This window comes from Lotus japonicus, chromosome 4, assembly GCF_012489685.1.
Source record: "Lotus japonicus ecotype B-129 chromosome 4, LjGifu_v1.2".
Taxonomy (NCBI): Eukaryota; Viridiplantae; Streptophyta; class Magnoliopsida; order Fabales; family Fabaceae; genus Lotus; species Lotus japonicus.
The window spans coordinates 1799239-1817842 of record NC_080044.1 but is presented as its reverse complement, the minus strand read 5'-3'; the positions used below and the strand labels follow the sequence as shown (position 1 = coordinate 1817842).

At 35.5% G+C, this 18604-nt stretch overlaps 3 protein-coding genes across 6 annotated transcripts; all 3 read left to right on the top strand.

Moving 5' to 3' along the window:
• Positions 1-485: 485 nt before the first annotated feature.
• On the top strand, positions 486-3779 carry LOC130713874 (uncharacterized). The gene is made up of 3 exons (XM_057563694.1): positions 486-916; positions 1061-3441; positions 3535-3779. Exons 1-3 carry the CDS (start codon positions 727-729, stop codon positions 3610-3612), a joined length of 2649 nt encoding a protein of 882 aa, XP_057419677.1. The 5' UTR covers positions 486-726; the 3' UTR covers positions 3613-3779.
• A 2150-nt stretch (positions 3780-5929) lies between these two features.
• On the top strand, positions 5930-8199 carry LOC130716215 (protein S40-7-like). 2 transcript variants are annotated; one of them, XM_057566417.1, is made up of 3 exons: positions 5930-6335; positions 6919-7092; positions 7523-8199. In XM_057566417.1, exon 3 carries the CDS (start codon positions 7534-7536, stop codon positions 8113-8115), a length of 582 nt encoding a protein of 193 aa, XP_057422400.1. In that variant the 5' UTR covers positions 5930-6335; positions 6919-7092; positions 7523-7533; the 3' UTR covers positions 8116-8199. The 2 variants fall into 2 exon arrangements, with proteins under 2 accessions (XP_057422400.1, XP_057422399.1); XM_057566416.1 differs by lacking the exon at positions 6919-7092 and having other exon boundaries at positions 5931-6335.
• A 2685-nt stretch (positions 8200-10884) lies between these two features.
• Positions 10885-15482, top strand: LOC130715168 (probable beta-1,3-galactosyltransferase 2). Of its 3 annotated transcripts, none has more exons than XM_057565232.1 (12): positions 10885-11154; positions 11245-11396; positions 12306-12399; positions 12589-12749; positions 12838-12957; positions 13060-13123; positions 13427-13499; positions 13589-13712; positions 14223-14310; positions 14382-14507; positions 14688-14797; positions 15029-15482. In XM_057565232.1, exons 4-12 carry the CDS (start codon positions 12617-12619, stop codon positions 15175-15177), a joined length of 987 nt encoding a protein of 328 aa, XP_057421215.1. In that variant the 5' UTR covers positions 10885-11154; positions 11245-11396; positions 12306-12399; positions 12589-12616; the 3' UTR covers positions 15178-15482. The 3 variants fall into 3 exon arrangements, with proteins under 3 accessions (XP_057421215.1, XP_057421216.1, XP_057421217.1); XM_057565234.1 differs by having other exon boundaries at positions 10888-11154; positions 13592-13712; XM_057565233.1 differs by lacking the exon at positions 12306-12399.
• Positions 15483-18604: the final 3122 nt, after the last annotated feature.

Here is an 18604-nt window from a genome sequence, read left to right as displayed (position 1 = left end):
GCAACTCAGTTGCTGGCTTGCTGCCTTATATAGGCACTAATCTTCAATGCTTAAGTGTGAAGAAATAATCAAGTAGTAGTAGGATGTGGAGGTGGAACATGCAGAACTTGGAGGTGGAATGCTAAGAAACTTGCTTTGTCATGTTCACTAAGTTGGTGGTGGAAGAAGCAACTTGAACGTGTAATGTTGTGAAGCAATTTTGCTATTGCTTAGGCATTGATAAATTGGTGATTCATCATAAGCTGGAGGAGTGCTGCTTAGAGACAATCTTCATATCTTTTCGTCACTAGTGTGATCATTTATAAATGTCAGAGAATAAAAGTCACATAATCTAACATGATATATAAATTATTTTTAATAGCTAGTTTGGTGTTTTTTCTTCTTGCTTTTAGCTTTCCAATTAAAAAAAAAGTAAATTAACTTAAAGAGTTTGTTGACTATTTAAAAAAAAAACCTAAATATTTAAATATAAATAAACATATCAAAGAGTGTGTTTGATTATTCAAATACCGCAGCCCGTTTTCCTCCAACGGCTAGTCTTCCGCAACAGATTCCAACGGCTCTATTCGCAAACCATTTAAATTCACTCTTGCTCTGAAATATAGCCGTTACTACCTGCATCTTCTTCTTCTTCATCAATCTCTCAAATCTCACCATCGTTTTCATTCAATCTACATTCAATTCTTCTCCTAATCCCTTAACTCAACTCAATTCAATCAATTAGCCATGCCTTCCAACAACAATAACAAGTTTTCATCACTGTCATCTTCACTGCCATCAAACCCTAATCCAAGAAGTTCAGAAATCAGCAACCCTATGAGAAGGAGTTTCACCGGAAACCCATTCTCCAAACCCTCCTCCGTCATCGCAAACCCTAGAATCAATTTCCCCAACACTCCAGCCAATAGCCCTTCAGGTATCGTATTCGTATCTCTCTTTTTTAGGGTTTCATTTCTTGAATGCAATGAATGAATGAATCACTTTCCTTTTGAAGATAAAGAAAGAGATTTTTTTAGGGTTTATTCTAACATGGGTGTTCTGGTTTTTGTGTATTCTGCAGATTTTCCGAGAAGAAGCTCTGTTGGGTCGATCGCGGACGACAAAGAAAACGGGAAAGATTCGATTCTGAAGCCGGCGAAGGTTCGATCACCAGCTGTTTGTTCAAAGGCCTCAAAGAATTTCATGTCTCCAACCATCTCTGCTTCCATCAAGGTCAATGATTCACCCAGGAAGAAGATCCTCACCGAGAGGAATGAGCCTGCTCTTGCTCCTCCTTCTTCCGCTCCCGCCTCCGCGGAACCCAAAAGCCAAATTCGTAAGGTAACTTTTGCTGAGCCCTTGGAGGAGAAAAAAGTTTATGCTTTGTTTGATGGGTTCCCCAATTTTGAGGATGATGGTGTTTACAATGTTCCTTTGATTTCTAAGGGTGATTCTGATTTCCATGATGAGAATGTGAATGTGAATGTGAGTGTTCCTTTGATTCCAGAAAGTCACATTCATACTGAACCCATATTTGAAACTGTTGCTGAAGATTCTGATTGTGTTAACCTTGACCCTACCTTTAAGCTTAGTCCTATGGCTACTCCTCCTCCTCCTCCTCCAGTTTCATCCCCAGCTACCACTGTAGCTCCTCTTGATGCTGATCCCTTGATGCCCCCTTATGATCCTAGAACAAACTACCTCTCCCCTCGGCCACAGTTTCTTCATTACAGACCAAAACCACCTATGGACAATTTGGAGGATAGCTTCATGTCTGGAAGCTTTTCAGATACTGAAGTTACAGAGGACACTCAGTCTGAAGTCTCACTGAAGGAATCAGAGGATGCTTCTTCAGATGAAATTGTGAAGCAAGAACAGGGTGAAGTTTCTGAACCAAGTCCTGATAGGATTCTCATTTCTGGGAAAACTGTTGAAGCAAAAGAGGGGCCTAAACCACGTTTCTCTATGAGGTCTAAGGCCATTGCTTTGGTTTTGCTCCTCTCAGTTGCTTTTGTGGCAATCTCAGTCACAAATTCACCTGTGATTGACCAAGCCATGTTTCAAGACTTTTATGGGGTTTATGAATCCTCTGAATTTTCAGAGTTTGCAAGGGCTAACTTTGATCAATTCTCCCAGTTTGCAAGAGAAAACTATGATGGGTTAGCTCGGAATCTACACATTTGGTTTACCAAATCGTTGACTTCAATTTCTGAGTTGATTTTAAATGTTAGAGGAGCAAACAAATTGGTCCAGTTACAATATTATAACTTGACTGCTTTGGACGATTTTATCTCGGTTCATCAGTACCCTATATTTGCTCCTGGTGAAAATGAAAGGGATGCTGCCTCAGAGATTGGTGCAAGTGAGTATTATGTTGAAGATATTTCAGATGAGCATTATGAAGTATATGAAGAACAACTTCAGCAAGATATGGAAATATCTACTGGAGCTGAAAATGCTTTTGATGCTGTAGAATCTGAGGAAGCACTGAAGGGTCAACCAGCCTCTATGATAGAATCAGAGCAGGCTTTGCAACTGGCTGAAGCAGAGATTTTACATGAAATGTTGTTGGCGGGAGAAGTTGATGCTAGCTTCTTCAATGTTGAAGATGCTTCAGATGAGGAAGTGCTCAAGGGCAAGTCTACCTCTATGACAGAATCAGAGCAGGCTTTGCAAGTGGCTGAAGCAGAGATTTTACATGAAATGTTGTTGGCTGGAGAAGTTGATGCTAGCTTCTTCAATGTTGAAGATGCTTCAGGTGCCTCAGATTACGAAGGCCAGTCTACCACTATGGTAGAGTCAGAGCAGGCTGAAGCAGGAGTTGAATTCATTGTTGAAAATCATCCAAGTTTGAATTCAGAGGCTGCTGAAATCCCAGTGGAGGTGTATGGAGCAGGCAACATAGACACAAAGCAGGGACATGAAACTGATGCTAACTTAGGTGATGTAGATCTCCAGCAATGGCAAGATCTGGATTCAGAGGTTGCTGAAATTCAAACTGAACCAACCAGCATAGATGATGCTGCAATTGAAATTCCTCAAGGCATGGTGTTATACATGCTGCTCTGTGGAGGTACAGTTTTAATTGCAGGTGCTGCTTTCAACTGGTCAAGGAAAGGTAAAAGCAGAAGCCAAAAAGTCACTAGCTGCTCTAAAGAGCAACCTATGCTTGTTAAGGAAGCACATACCAACAAGCAGATTTCTCCAGAGAAGCCATCTCTGAGGAATGGCCCCATAGAAATGGACATGCTTAATTCAGAGCCATGCCCTTCAGAAATGAGCAGCTTTCAGAAAAGCTCATCTTACAGCACAAGAGTTGATAAGAAATTGAATGAAGCTCACAGCGTGGAGAAGCAGCCCAAGAAGAGTGTTAACAGGAGAGAGTCTTTGGCCTCTTCATCAGACTATTCCATGTCACCCTCCTATGGAAGCTTAACAGTGTACGAGAAAATTCCAAGCAAAGTGAGTATTAATTTGTTTTTTTTCTGATGTTGCTGTTTGCAGAATATTCTATCATTGTGTTTCTAATGTGTTTCTGTTTATTTGTTTTTTCAGGGATATGGAGATGAGGAGATAGTTACTCCTGTTAGGCGTTCAAGTAGGATTAGAAGTCGAGTCACTTCTCCTTTGTAACTGCATAAGCTTTTTTTGCTTGCCTAGAATTAGAAGCCATGAGATAGATGTTAACATTAAGCAGAAGTGTCTTATCTTCTGAATTTCGATTCTTGACTTTGTAGCTGACATTTGTTTTGATTGAATGATTTACATTGTTGTTGGATTTAAAACAACATTTTCATCAAGTGCAAAGTGAGTGAATGAACTTGCAAGTTCCATTGGTTTTTTTTTAAGTGCTTACTTAATAGATATCCAATCCAAATATCATTGATCCAAAAGCAATTTGTGTGTTTGATTTCTAGTTAAAAAGCACATATATTTGGGGTCCCAAGATAATTTTTCCAACTTACCAAAGTTATATTGAGAAAATAAAAATAACTTTCACATCTCATGCTTGGAAATTGGAATTATGTTTGACTCTTATCATGTTTATGCGAATACTATTTATCCTCTCTACTTTGGCATATACCACCAAATAACAAGATATATATTAATTAATGTAATAATACTAACCAATAGAGGAGGTGGTGTGTGTCTCGGTGGGTGCTTGTGAATTGTGATGCTTAACATATTTACGTGGAACCATATTATGCAGGACACGTCAATGACCTAAATCTGTAATGATATAGGTGGCAACTAAGAGGGGTTAAAAATTTCCCATTTTGGGACTCCACCTCACCATTTTTACCACTATCCACCAAGTCTTGTTCACTTTTTGAGAGCATAGAAGCGACAAAACACTGTGGAAAATGATAGGATAATGTGACTAACTAGGAAAGCTCGATCATCTTAAACCATTCTACACACTTTCAACACGATTTTTTCTCTTCCCAACATTTCACATCATCTTTTCTCTTCAATTCAACACTCTCTCAACAATTACCCACTCCAATGATTTTCATTCAACACCCTACCCCACTACTCACCCTACCCCACCACTTTTTTATTTTATATTTTTATTTAATTTTATATTTTTGTTTTTATTATTTACATAAAATTACAAATATTGTTTTAAATTAAATTAAAACAATAAACACTTAACAATTTTTTTTTTTAAATATAGACAATAATTTATTTTATTTCCTTAACTTAAAAATGGAAGACAAAAAACTAAGTACACAATAATTTATAGGTCTTCCTAATATGCACCACTTTTACAGTGGTGCAATTTTACACCACTTACTTTGATAGGTTATAACAGGTTTACACATTAATTTTTTTTTAAAAAAAATATCATTAAAAATTTATTATATATTAAATTTCTTTAAAAAAAGATGTGTTGACCTGTTATAGCAGGTTAAAAAAATGGTGTAAAATTACACCACTCTAAAAGTGGTGCATATTAGAGGTCACCATAATTTATAGAAGAAAGATAATAAGATGGTGAGAGAGATAATAAGATGGTGAAAAAATTGATTTTTTTTTTGTGTCCAAATCAAACGAACCAAGTCTCTATTTATAGAGGAAAAGAAGTTACGAATTTTGGTTAAAAAAATTCAATTTTTTTTTTCAACAAAATAATTCAGTTTAAAATTTTTAAAAACAAAAAATCCGGCGGACGAATCAAAAGTCGTCACGTGGCACCTAGCACCACTCTCAACATCTCACTCCTCCACCTCATCCTCAACAAATTCTCAAGAACCACTACAAACCCTCAACAACTCTCTCAACTCACCATTGCATATGGTCTTAGGCTTAGCTTGATCCTATATACAAGTACATACCAGCACGCGAGCATATTCAATGGAGGATGTTCATGTTCAGTTACTCAATTGTTGGTTTCTAATTCCAAAACAACAGTTTCTTGTATTTAAAAGAGCAGTGTTAGAGTAAAATGAGAAAGAATATGCAAATGTCACCGTAATGCTCCATTGTCCTATACTTGGTGTTTGTGTCAGATGTAACCAATATGAACCCATTTTTAGCCCAATCCAACAAAGGAGTTACAAGCCACGAATAGACTTCTGCTGTTTTGCAACATTGTAAAGGAACTATCTATTTAACTTAAATATGAGGATAACTTTGAAAAAAAATGTTACATAAATATTATAAAATGACTTATATTTAAAAATAAATACTCGTTATAAGTAACACATAAATGGGAACACATGGAATACTATTTAGGATGATGAAGTAGAACATATATTAGTAAGCAATTTAGAAAATTAGCAAATAAAAATGCAATTTTATAAAAGTGTCTTACATAAAATATAAAATGATAATTTTAACAGGAAAAAATATATTTTAATAGAAAGTAAGTAATTTTTTATTCAAGTAATCATAACTCTCCAACCCCTTGGCCATAATATGCTCTACATTCACTCTGTCCCTGTGTCTGCATCAACACATTAATGATCCCACAAGCCAGGAAGCATTGAAGATAAAGATAAGCTCAGTCACAGTTGAAATTGCCATTAGTTATTCGCCAGCAAAAACCCGCTACAAATCTCAATGTGGTAGTAGTAACCAACCAATCCAAGTAGCTTTTACTTACTTTGGAAGAAGTAACTAAGCACCCTCTCCAAGGAGATCGATGCTAGCTGCAGCATTAATAAAAGAAAAGGTTGCTACTTTGCATGCCAGCATAGGCTCACACTTTCAAGTTTCACAAAGAGAAGAAACAGCTCACCTAAACTAAAGCCTAAATACACCACACTTTTATCTCTTCTGTCTTTACTACCGCCGGATGAGCTCTGCTTTGTTACCATAGTGTAGAGTGGATAAGGTTGCAGAATCTTGAGGTACGTCCAACTACTCCAATCATCCTTCACCACCTCTCTCAGTCTAGATGCAGCTTTTCAGAGTTTTTTCATAAAGAAAACCAGTTTGGATCGGCTTCTCTTTACTCGCATTCAATTGTGGCATTTAGTACATACTCACATCCTCACTTTTTCTAAATTGATTATGGTTTTAGAATAAATTGTAATAGGATTTGCAAACATGCACTAAATTAATATGTTCTTATTAGTTTTATTTTGCTAGAATCAATTCTAACACGAAAATGGATCCTCTCCGACCGGCTTCTCATGCAAATTCTTTCCATTAATTGTTAGATTAAATGGTTGAGAATGAAAAGTTGAATTATAAAAACTTGGTATGTTGTTGGTTAATTTACTGCTGCAAAAGTTGTATGATTGGAAAGGACAAAAATCCATTATGGCATGCAGAAGCTACTCGCAAAAGCTTTTTCACAGAATTAATTTTAGCTTTAAAATTATTTGCAAGGGTTTTCAAACATCATGGAAAATTATACTCACTGCATCTGAAACTGTGATAAATTAGGCACAGCAGCCTCAACCTGTTTTTCTTCCCTCTTCTTAATAGTGCTGCTGAGCTGTGATGGGACTTGCTCTCTGGGCATTGCTGGATGCTGCTATGCCCATTTCCTTCGTCTGTGATCTTTTGGACTTTTGCAATTAACCAAGTTGTTATATATAGAGATCATCTCAGGCTCAGTTCAAAACCCATCATTTTCTTTCTGCCTTTTTTACTATACATGTGAGTTTTTTTTCATGGACCAAACTATGTATGATCCAAGCTTTTTAACACATGCACCTTTGCTTCTTTGTTGTCTTTTTCTGCCTAGTATATTGTCTCTTGAAACCTGTGATTTTCTTTAAAGAGTTTTCAAGGATTGCTTCCATTTTTTTGTTGGTTTTTTAAGGGTTTGTCAGGGTTCCCATTTGAGGAACTTTATTTCCATTTGGAGGGTATATTGAAAACAAAGGCATGGTTGATTCCTCATAGTATTCTCTTACACCTTTCTGCTTTCTGATTTCCAAGGAGGAAGAAAAAAGTATTATCTTATCAATAGCCATGATATCTATATCTAAACTGAAATTGTTTGCTTTGTTTTCATTTGCTTTGGTCTCTATCCACTTTTCATCCTCTGTTTTCTCACAAGCAGCCCTTCCATTTGTGTTTGCAGAACCAATAGCAATGGCAGATTGGGGTAGTTTTCTCAACAAAAGCAGTGGTTCAGGTGGGGGATCAATGAGGAATGAAGATTTTGATGAAGAAGAATTATGGGGTGTGAAAAAGGAGAGGGATTGTTTAATCCCAGCCACAAGGGTATCCAAGGATTCCTCTGGTTCTTCTGCATGGCTCATACCAACTTCTCCAAGAAAGATTCCAAGGGCTACTAGCATTACACATGCAAATGTGGTTCAAGGGTCCTCGCCCTCGGTACCTGTAGACATTCCTGACTGGTCAAAAATTTATGGGATGAATGGCCAAAAAGGGTCTAGGAATGGTTCATTGGCTGATGTTGGAGAGGGTGTAAGCAACAAGGGAGATTGTGTTTATGGAGATCATTACCATGATGATGGTGGTGATGATGATGATGGTGAGGATGGGGATAAGGATGATATGATTCCTCCCCATGAATGGATTGCAAGGAAACTTAAAAGGAGCCAGATTTCATCTTTTTCTGTTTGTGAAGGGATGGGGAGGACACTTAAAGGGAGAGATCTCAGCAAAGTGAGAAATGCTGTTTTGACCAAAACTGGTTTCATAGAGTAGTGTAGGGCTATGTTTGGATACTGTTGTATCATTGTATGTTGCCTCAATGCAAATGGACTTGAACGAAACTCTTCTTATGATTGAGATGAGAGACTGTTCATATCGCATTCAACTAATATCCAAACACAATAAGTGGCGGATTCCATAGTCATGGTCATGGTCATGGTCATGTCACTTTCAGCTTCATACTTGGCATGTACCACAACTAACCCTACCACAATGAAATCATCATCATTTTTCATCATCATTTACCAATCTTTTTTGATTTGATTATTCGCATTAAGGATGGAATCTGAGGATTTGCTTCCTCAAGAGCTTACAATAGTGGAGTCTTTCACTGTTTCACATGAAAGCCAGAGCTGTGCTTTTTGTTTGTTCTTCTTCTTTTAAATTTTCTGGGAAAAGGGGTTCTCTAGGGAAATAAAAAAAGGAGGAGTGGCAGGCAGCTTCTAAAATTTTGTCTATGAGTTTTTTAGATGAATGGAAGATTATTTATTTTCCATTCAAGATTCTTCCATGTGGAAATTTTATCATGTTTTTATTTTAAACTTTATCATGTTTACTTCATATAATGTCATATTTCTGTACAAGCCCTTTGAAATTCTTGCATGATCTTTATATCCTGTTAATAATGTTTATTGTTCAAGATACAATCTGTTCATTGCGACAAGACACTTATCGTCAAACTACTATGTACATTGAAAGTTATAACCTATTTTTCTTTTCTAGCCTTCAATTTAATATTTTAATGTTTACAAGTCTTTTTTTTTGAAAGTGATAAAAAAACAAAAGTTGGTATGGATGAAAGTGCAGTGAAGCTACTTAAGGAATGTATCACAATTCACCATACTTAGGCGAATTGTAAATATTATAACGATTAATCATTATTTGCAAGGAGCGAGCTAAGAGTGACTCTTTTTTACTCGACCCAATGGTCCAGTTCCTCCCACGTAGGTTTTGTTGGTACAAATCTGCCCATGTAGAGCCTTGCTCGTCTAGTTCGCACATCACGCATGAAGTGAATGAGAAGAAGAAAGGGGAAGAAGACAAGTGAGAAGAAGAAATGGGCAACTTATCACAGAAGAAAGGGGAAATAATCTTAATTTCCTCCCACACTAGGCCTATTCAAGATTGTTTTTGCAAACTCCTACATTGTCAAATGCTTCTCATGTGTAAATCCTAGCTAGCTGGCACATGGGTAGCCCTACAATGCTAAGTTAGATAGAAAAGTTCCAGATTAAAAGGGTAAGTGAACATTCTGTGAGCCACATAAGCAAAACTTAACAGTTTTAACTAAAATAAATTACATTGCATTAATAAAGGATTAAAAACAAATATTTTTTAAGGGATTAAAACCTCATTTACTATATTTCTCGGGACTAAAAACATATTTAAGCCTCATGTTAATTAAAGAAATTTTCACCACATAGGTGAAATGTCTTTGAATCTATTATTAACCAAAGGGGGTTAGATTTCCCACCCCACTACTAGATTTCACACCCCCCATTTTTTGATTTTTAAGTTCTGAATTATTTCGAAATTTTATATTTCGAAATTAATTCGTGATTTAAATACCCCGCAGTGCAAAATACAATATAACACCCACTTTTAAGTGGGAAAATACTTCAGATTTTTAAGTTCCGAAATATTTCGGAAATTAAGTTTCCGAAAATGTTTTAAGTGGGTTGAGATTTCTAATAAGTGGAGTGTCAAATTCAATCCCCTTATCCAAACAAATGGAATACGTTAAAAAAAAAACCAAACAAATGGAAGGAAGTTTTTTTATATATATATTTGTTGTCTATCTGAAGAAATAAAGAATACACAAAATCTAAAATTTTCTCTACTAACATCGAATGGCATTCCCACTTGAACCTGTTTTATTAGCTAGTTAACCTACGATGGGGATTAAGCTCTGCATAAATTTGTAACGGACAAATCATAAACGTTGAAGATCCCCTTGAACACGTTAAGGGCAAGCACCCTTCAAGCAAGAGGCCCCTGATCAAAGCAATCTAAGTAACGTGACCCCATTCACATTTTCATTGTGACAAAGCAATTTTCTTTAGTTTTGCAGTCAGAAACTGAATGACAGCGTGAACATTGAGAAGAAACATAACAAAAATGAATGTTAAACCTCATGCATTTGGTGTTTTCAGCTGAAGAATATGTACACTTCACACTTTTGTGTTGTGGCTACACACACGTTGTTTATGGTTATAGAATTAAAAAAATGCTAATTTTTACCTTTTTTTTTCCAATTATTTTTGTCTTTATCTATAATTGTCGTCACCCGTTCCCGTTCGCGTTCGGATAAAGGTTACCTATCTCTCTTCAACAAATGTTTTTTTTTTTGAGATTTTAACATGTGCTTGAGTTTTTAGCGGAATCTAATTTACTTACCAAAAGAAACAACACTTTTGTCTAATTTAACATAGGTCGTCCCTAGATTTAGTGTAAAAGCTGTTTAAAGAGCATCTAGTTCAGAGTTCGATTTCTGAGTGATGCTTATACAAAATGACTTGTAAGAAGAAACTTACTTACTTCACGTGATTTCTGAACCTTAAAGGGATTAAACTTATGTCTACATGCGGTTGTGGAATACTTTAGAAAAAAGTTACTTAAATATCTAATGTGAAATAATTACTCAACATGAACCGACACTTTTTAAGATAAGTTACATGGAGAAAAAATTAACTCTAACTGAAGTGAATGCATGTATTTGTTAATGGGGTTTATTGAGGGGTTACAGTTACATTGTTGTAATTATTGTGATCTATGAAACTAAAAGAAAAGAAACATTGAGTTTGAGCTGAAAAGTTGTTGAAACGAAACACTTAGCAGATTTTGAGGAGAGAAACTGACAGGATCTAAAGAAACCGCGATCGAACACATTGAGTTGTAGTAACTGCTGCAGTTGTTGTTCACTTGTTCCTTATAAATATTCTTCCTAATTCCCTTTGTTGTTTCAAGAGCCGTTTACTCCAAATTGGAAGGTTGAGAGGTTTCTTCACTGGGTCTTCCTCTCTTGCCCCACAGGTACAACAGAACTTGTTCAATTTGTGTTATTCTCTCTCTCTCATTATGTGTTTGTTTGATCTTTGTGGTTTCCATTTGTGGGTTTTGTAGTGAGGTGAGCAAGAAGAGGAGGAAACAATGTCTATGAAGAGCAGCAAGGTGGGGGCTGTGGAATTTGCTGCAAGGAATGCTGTCCTGCATAGGAAATGGGCTCTTTTGCTTTGTGTGGCAAGCTTCTGTGCTGGAATGTTCTTCACCAACAGGTACTTGAGTCAGCTTCTGGGTTTCTATGTTTGAGTTTTGATTTTTTAGTTATTATCTCAGTGAATGATTGAGTTTCTAGGTTGCAAATTGGGTTGCCCCTGGGGTTAAGCTCTGAGGAAGCACATTTTATCACCTGAATTTGAAGGATGTTCTAGAGATTGATCATCTGTTCTGCCACATTGAATTATATTATTGTGTTTAAGAAACTTGCTCCAAATTAGCATCTGTTTTTTTGTTTTGTTTTTTTTTTTAATTTCTATTTTGAACCCTTGGGGAAAGAGTTGGGTGTAAGATGAATTTGTATAATTGATTTCAACTACATTGCCATCGCGTTATAATATGCTTGGATCAGCTTATTTTTTCCCAGAAGAATCAGTTGTGTGAAAGCTAGGATTTTACTTTTAGAGCTAATTGTGGAAAGTTTTCCAAACATGATAGTAGTCCTTTTCAATTTTTTACTAATTTGTGTGGTTTATAATTCAAAATATGGTTTTTGATTGGTTTCATTCAATGTACAAAGCTACCTATATTCATTTTCCTTCTTCTTCTTCTTCTTCTTATATTCTATGGCATGTCATAAAAAAAGTAGAGGTTGGTATCTGTATTTTATCTCCCCACCCTCTCTTTTTGTAGTTGTTGAGAATCATGAAGTTTGAAGTGAATAATGTAATAGTGAGCATAATTGAATAGACTTTTTTTTTTCCAAATAGCATGAACTTATGTTGATATCCCTTGATTTTGGTCCTGCAAGTTTATGAATAAAAGTTCATATAATGCTAGGTTTCTAAGTTATGTGTTAACAAGCTACTTTTTAACTGAAGGTAGACATTTTTTTTTAACTATTACATTTAGATCTCAAGGGAGCTCAGCTAATCGATGTGTAATGCTAACCACATATTTTGCATCAGGATGTGGTCGATGCCTGAATATAGAGAAATTTCCAAGACCTCTAGTGAGATTGAACGAATAAAATTAAACACTGATGGTTGTAATCTAAATCTAGTAAGTGTATCAGTCAAATTTCTACTCATGTCATATTTTTGCCCCATCAAATTATTTTAATAGGTTAAGTTTTAGGTGCAAGTCAAGCATACACATATTTTTCTCTGTTGGCTTTTGAAATTCAATATTTGAAACATCAAATCACATTTTATCATAACATTTTTGCTTATTGTTTTGTCTTTGTCCAAGGTTGTAAAGCCTGAATCCAACTACAGTCATGTGGAAATTTCAAATACGCGAAAGATTATCACGTAAGCCTAGCCAATGCTTGTTAGCACTGGATTTACTAATACGCTTATCAAATCATTCTAATGCTAAACCATTGCTACACATGAATTGCAGGAAACCAAGTAAGACAATATCTACTTCAGAGCTGAACCTTAAATTTGCTATAGTTAGTAGCTCCTGAATTTATGCTGAATGGTTCTCCTGTATCAGGAATCTCACAGAAAGTTCAATCTTCTCCAAGAAAAAAATGTTTCATGGTTATAGGTATCAATACAGCATTTAGTAGCCGGAAGCGAAGAGATTCTATTCGTGAAACTTGGATGCCAGGAGGTGATATAGTTTTTCCTCTCTTAAAAGTTTTCTTGTAACTTTTTAATACAAATCCATATACCGCGTGTTTCTGATCCCTGGTTTCTAATGGAACTTTATCAGCCGAGGAAAGAAAGAAATTGGAGGAAGAAAAGGGCATAATCATACGTTTTGTTATTGGTCACAGGTCAGACTCAATGTTTCCTGATAGTCACTGTATTTATTGGTGTGCTTACTTATTTATGATTTTTCTGTTGCAGTTAAGTCCTCATATGATCTCTCACTAAAACTTTGTTTTGTGGCCTTACCATCAAATTATTCAAACTGAAACTGTTATTCTCTCATTTTGATGCAAATTGTGTTAATATCTGTCCAACAAGATTGCTTTGTATTGTGTTGATTGGTGGCAATGTGGCATACATATTATTTCAGATCACTGTTTTCAAAATCAATGATATAAAGTCATGAAACCTTGCCTCTTCTTCTACAGTTCTACATCTGGTGGCATTCTTGACAGAGCTATTGAAGCAGAGGAGAAGCTTCATGCCGACTTCATGAGGCTGGTAATCTTTCTCTCCTATCTTTTTTTCGTTCATGTGTATAATCCGTTATCCTATATTTATTGACGAAACAAAATACATCCATGTTTAAGCAGGACCACGTTGAGGGCTACCTGGAACTATCAGCTAAGACGAAAACCTATTTTTCCACTGCCCTTGCCTTGTGGGATGCAGAATATTATATCAAAGTTGATGATGATGTTCATGTGAATTTAGGTAAATGGAATAAATTTTTTATGTTTACAATTAATGTTGATATGTAGAGAATTAGAGGAGAAAGTAACTATGATAAATTTGTATGATACTCCCTCCGTCCCATATTATAAGTCACATTTTCTCAAATTTTTTTGTCCCAAAATATAAGTCACTCTCTAATATCTATGAATCATTAATTAATTTTTTCCATGTTTACCCTCATATGTATTATGAAAGAGATAGAAGAGATAGTGTGATTTTAATCTTTTTTTAACTTTGAGAGAAAAATTCATGGGTAATCTTGGAAAGTTAATAATTTTTTTACACATTTATTGCTAGTAACTACTTTTCTTAATCTTAGAGGATTAGGTAAATGTGACTTATAAATTGGGACGGAGAGAGTAAATCTTTGTAAGCTTGTTTAGATTGTCAAATGACTGAGTCACAAAGTTATTTTGCAAAGCAATCATTATTTTTGCTCAATAAACATCCATCACTTTCCTCAATGAGCTATTTTTTTTTTCATCTCAGCCACACTTGGATCCATTCTGACTATGCACCGCCAGAAACCTCGAGTATATATCGGGTGCATGAAATCCGGCCCCGTCCTTGCTCAGAAGTAAGGAAAGATTTATTTTATTTTTTTCATTTAGTTTGAATCTACTTCCAATTTTAACTCTCTTACCACAGGGGAGTGAAATATCATGAACCAGAATACTGGAAATTTGGCGAGGTGGGAAATAAGTACTTCCGTCACGCTACAGGACAACTATATGCCATTTCACAAGATTTGGCTACTTATATATCCATAAATCGGTAAGTTTTGTTTTCGCTACTTAGAGCAATTTAAGCACAGATGTTTGGATGTTAGTGAAATTGAGATTTTCATTATGTAGCAAGAAGTACAGACTAACATTTTTGGGGACTTTGTGTGGCTTTCTTTACTTGTTTATAATTTAATACGATGTTAAGTATAGTTTGATTTTATATTGCCAGGGACGTGTTGCATAAATATGCTAATGAAGATGTTTCACTGGGTGCTTGGTTAATTGGTTTAGATGTGGAACATATTGATGATAGGAGAATGTGTTGTGGTACATCCCCTGGTATGTTATTTCGAATTTCATCATAGTCTATTAAAAAAGTAAAATCATGTGACAACGACATAATCATCATTGTTCCAATACTTGTGCAGAAGCATTATACATAGAATTGGATGTGTATGTAAAACTTTCTAGGTTCTTAGAACGTATAAATTAATTTGTTGAAATTATAACTAAATATTAATTAACCTCCTTTGAAGCTTATTTGATACTAGTAGTGCTACCCTTGTGCAGATTGCGAGTGGAAGGCTCAGGCAGGTAATATCTGTGCTGCTTCATTTGATTGGAGATGCAGCGGAATTTGCAGGTCTGTTGAGAGGATGAAGGAGGTTCACCAGCGTTGCGGGGAGGATGAAAATGCACTGGGGGCTGCAACTTTCTGATGGTTGCTACTTGCAACTCATATCCTAAACTCAACAAGTACTATATCCAGAAACCATAACGAGAGCATATGAAAATTTTGTGCTATATAGGTAGTATGAGACTATGAGATGGTTCATAAGGAGATAGACCTTGCTGTTCAGGAGCCATTTCACTGAGGAGATAATCATTAACCACCCCACTACATCCAAAGAGAATGCATTAGCAAGTAGCAACCTACCCATTCTTTTGTTAAGTGGCTGGAGGGCTTTGTATTCCAATTCTCTACATGCCTAACTTTCATAATAATTAGTTATCATTATGTCCAGTTATTTTTTTTTAAAAGTTTTTGTTTTATTTGTTTCCTATAATAGATGTTGATTTTTTTTTTCCTTCAGCAAAAGCTAGTGTGTTGATAATATGGAAGGTAAAAAAGCATGGGTGGGGGGGTGATTACAAACTTACATGTGTACTTTTTTTGCTGATATGTCAAGATTTCATTGGAGGGACAAACAAATGAGACATGATTTGAGAACATACAATATTGCTGCATGCAACTATGGATTTTGGTCCGCATAGTCGGTTAGATTAAGGACCAACATGTTGCTATCAATATCATATCATCTTCTTGAGATGTTTGCTTTATGATCTGTCTTTGCCATTGTCAGGGGTGGATACTAAGAGCATCTCTAACGCTGGTTTCTTAAACCAGCCGGAGATGCTAATGTCTGTGCCTTGTTTTTTGGCATTGTTGGAGCTTGCTGAGGTGGAGGCAAGGTTTCTTACAATTTAGGATATGTTCCTTGTGCAAGAAACTTTGCTTATTTTTTGTACGCGTCGTTATTATTTAATTTTGAGTTTTTCAGATATATTATATAATTATTGGGTATTATTTAGATATTGTGATATGGATAGGAGTTTGAAAATCTTAAACATTAAATTGGAAATGTTTTATCAAGCGAGGGTTTAAAGATAAACTCATTTGAACCCAAGTAAGACTCTTGGGTTGTTCTGTCTAAGGAAAGGGACTTTTAATCAAGCATTGTGCTAGGTCGGTTTTCCTGGGAACATATTCGATTATTGCTTAGGTGATGATGAGCTTGATTTTCGAATTTAAGCATCACCTTTTGAAAAAAAAATTGAGCTAGTCCTAGACATTATTGAGTTATTAATGTGATCTCTAATTTAGAAATTGGAGCGTTATATAAAGAAATAACTTCATCATCCTCTTATAAAAAAAAAAGAGTTAGTCACACATAATGGAAGAGAGGAGAGTGATGAAATTATCAAGCAAGAAAGCTTCCACCTTTTTGGAGTCAATAACCTTGTCATTTACCCTAGAAACTCTTTCCCCATGCTCCATCCTTCTCAATAAGAGAATGAGCTCATTTAAATGAATATTCTATCGCGATACAGGTGTTGCAATGCTAGTATTCTTTAGCATTATAGTGTTCAGGTGCTACAAAAGTGGTAATATCCAACGTTAAAGTGTTGGATCATCTAAAATATTTTCTCACTGATCCAACCTTTAATAATGAAATTTCAAATATTGCAAAACTTCTATCAAAATTTTAATTTGATCCAATTGTGAACAAATTCATTATAACGATATTACAGAGACTGTTGTGAGTGTATGTCTTTTTCTTCTATTTTCTCTCAAAATGACTTAATCTTCCTCCTTTGAGAAAGTTAGTTTCTATACTGAAAAGGCTAGTAATTTATCTTACGTTAACATTTTTACATTTATATATATTTTTATTACAAGAGGAAAATTGTTAACATTTATATAAACATATCATCAAAATTAACTTATGTTAAAAATTTGACATGTTAATTAGACGATTAGTTTTAGCTACAAACAAAATTAGAAGAATAAGATAAATTATAATATTGATATTTGAACATAACATGATTTGTGTCATTGCTGAACTATAATGCAAAAAGGGAAGAGAAAAAGTGGAGCTTGTTAGAAGAATTTATTACAGCTTTAAGAAAAACAACTGGCAAAGTGAGCAGAAAAGTAGCCTAACACTTATTCTTGACCAAAGTCCTACCAAAACTACCTGTACATAGGTGCCACGATCTGTCCCTATCCTCATGTAAAATAATGTCTTTTCTTCCACCTTCTTTTACACTAGAAAACAAGCTCAATTGAATGATACCTGTTTACACAATAACGTGCAAATCCTGCAACTAATACTATCCCATTCCCACCTCATTTTTGTCAAATTCTATTCACTATAGCTAGTAAAATCCTTGTCATTAATTTGAACTACCATCTTCTTTAATGCTCAAAAGAATTCAATTCAAGGAATCTTCAGACAGAGGGTAATTCAGAGGTGCCATAAAGTTCCCAACTTTGTCATTGAATAATCCACAACATAATATTGCTAGTGAGTACAAAAGAGCTTGTAGGTTACCTTAAAAATTCCACTATGTGCGTATGTATGAAAATTCTTCTACAATTGATTCTCGATGCTAATTAAATCAGTTCTGCTGAGGAGGAGGAATTCTAGATGACTGAATTGATTCTAAGGAAAAAGAAGCTACTCTAGGCAACAACCAGATGTTGGTGTAGTTAACCTGAATGTTACTTACTGTTCATACTTCTGCCAACACAGTAACATGATAATGCACCTCTTTAGGATATAGAGCCTGGACCTGTGCTCCTTAGCTCTCTTGAGGAACCTTTTCTTCAAGCTTGAAGCCTCCTCTGCTTGTGTGGAACTTGAAGGAGGAGTAGAGTAGTTACAGTTATCCATGTTTGTGAAAATTTGAGCACAGAGGAGAATAGAATGTGTGAGTGTGTGAAGAGGAATGAAATGAATGAGTTGGGGAGGAAGAGAAGGGCAATATTATGATTATGAAAATGGGAGCCACTGTCCAGTGGCATTGTGGTGGTCCTGGTACTATCTGACTCAGACTGTGGCCCTCCAAACTGGGTTATTGCTTCCTGTGAGAAACCAAGGATATAGTGGATCCCAACTTGCACTGGATTCAATTCATGTATAAAAAACAAAACTACACTTACTACTTTATTAATTCACTTCAAACTACTTATTGTACCATCAATTGATACACCTAGGGAAACATAATCTTTTATTTGGTACAGAGGGGAACCTAATCTTTAAATGTAGAGTTCAAGTTTTCTTTTTATGAAATTCTGATAATATTACTAACCAAGCCAAATTCTGTGCGACAAAAACAAGTACAAAAATGAACTTGGGCCCATGATCATCGGGCGGATCCACCCCAGGCACATAAGACCCATCACTAAGCCCAGCTAGTTGCAAGACTTAAGGCCCAAACCCATTAATAAAATAGACTATATATGTTTTTGTTTTTTAGTTTAGCTTGTAAAAATCTGCTACTACCATTCACCTTAAAAGCTACCATGTTCTATATATGCAGGGTTATGCAAAATAGTGAATATACTATTTATATTAGTGA

What these genes read in the sequence shown, in the direction of transcription:
- LOC130713874 (XM_057563694.1), top strand. Translation starts at nt 727, where the DNA reads ATGCCTTCCAACAACAATAACAAGTTTTCATCACTGTCATCTTCACTG. An exon ending in TCCAGCCAATAGCCCTTCAG is followed by an intron (nt 917 to 1,060) that starts GTATCGTATTCG and finishes TGTATTCTGCAG; the next exon opens with ATTTTCCGAGAAGAAGCTCT. An exon ending in ACGAGAAAATTCCAAGCAAA is followed by an intron (nt 3,442 to 3,534) that starts GTGAGTATTAAT and finishes TTGTTTTTTCAG; the next exon opens with GGATATGGAGATGAGGAGAT.
- LOC130716215 (XM_057566417.1), top strand. Translation starts at nt 7,534, where the DNA reads ATGGCAGATTGGGGTAGTTTTCTCAACAAAAGCAGTGGTTCAGGTGGG.
- LOC130715168 (XM_057565233.1), top strand. Translation starts at nt 12,617, where the DNA reads ATGTGGAAATTTCAAATACGCGAAAGATTATCACGTAAGCCTAGCCAA. An exon ending in CGTTTTGTTATTGGTCACAG is followed by an intron (nt 13,124 to 13,426) that starts GTCAGACTCAAT and finishes CTTCTTCTACAG; the next exon opens with TTCTACATCTGGTGGCATTC. An exon ending in ACTTATATATCCATAAATCG is followed by an intron (nt 14,508 to 14,687) that starts GTAAGTTTTGTT and finishes TTATATTGCCAG; the next exon opens with GGACGTGTTGCATAAATATG.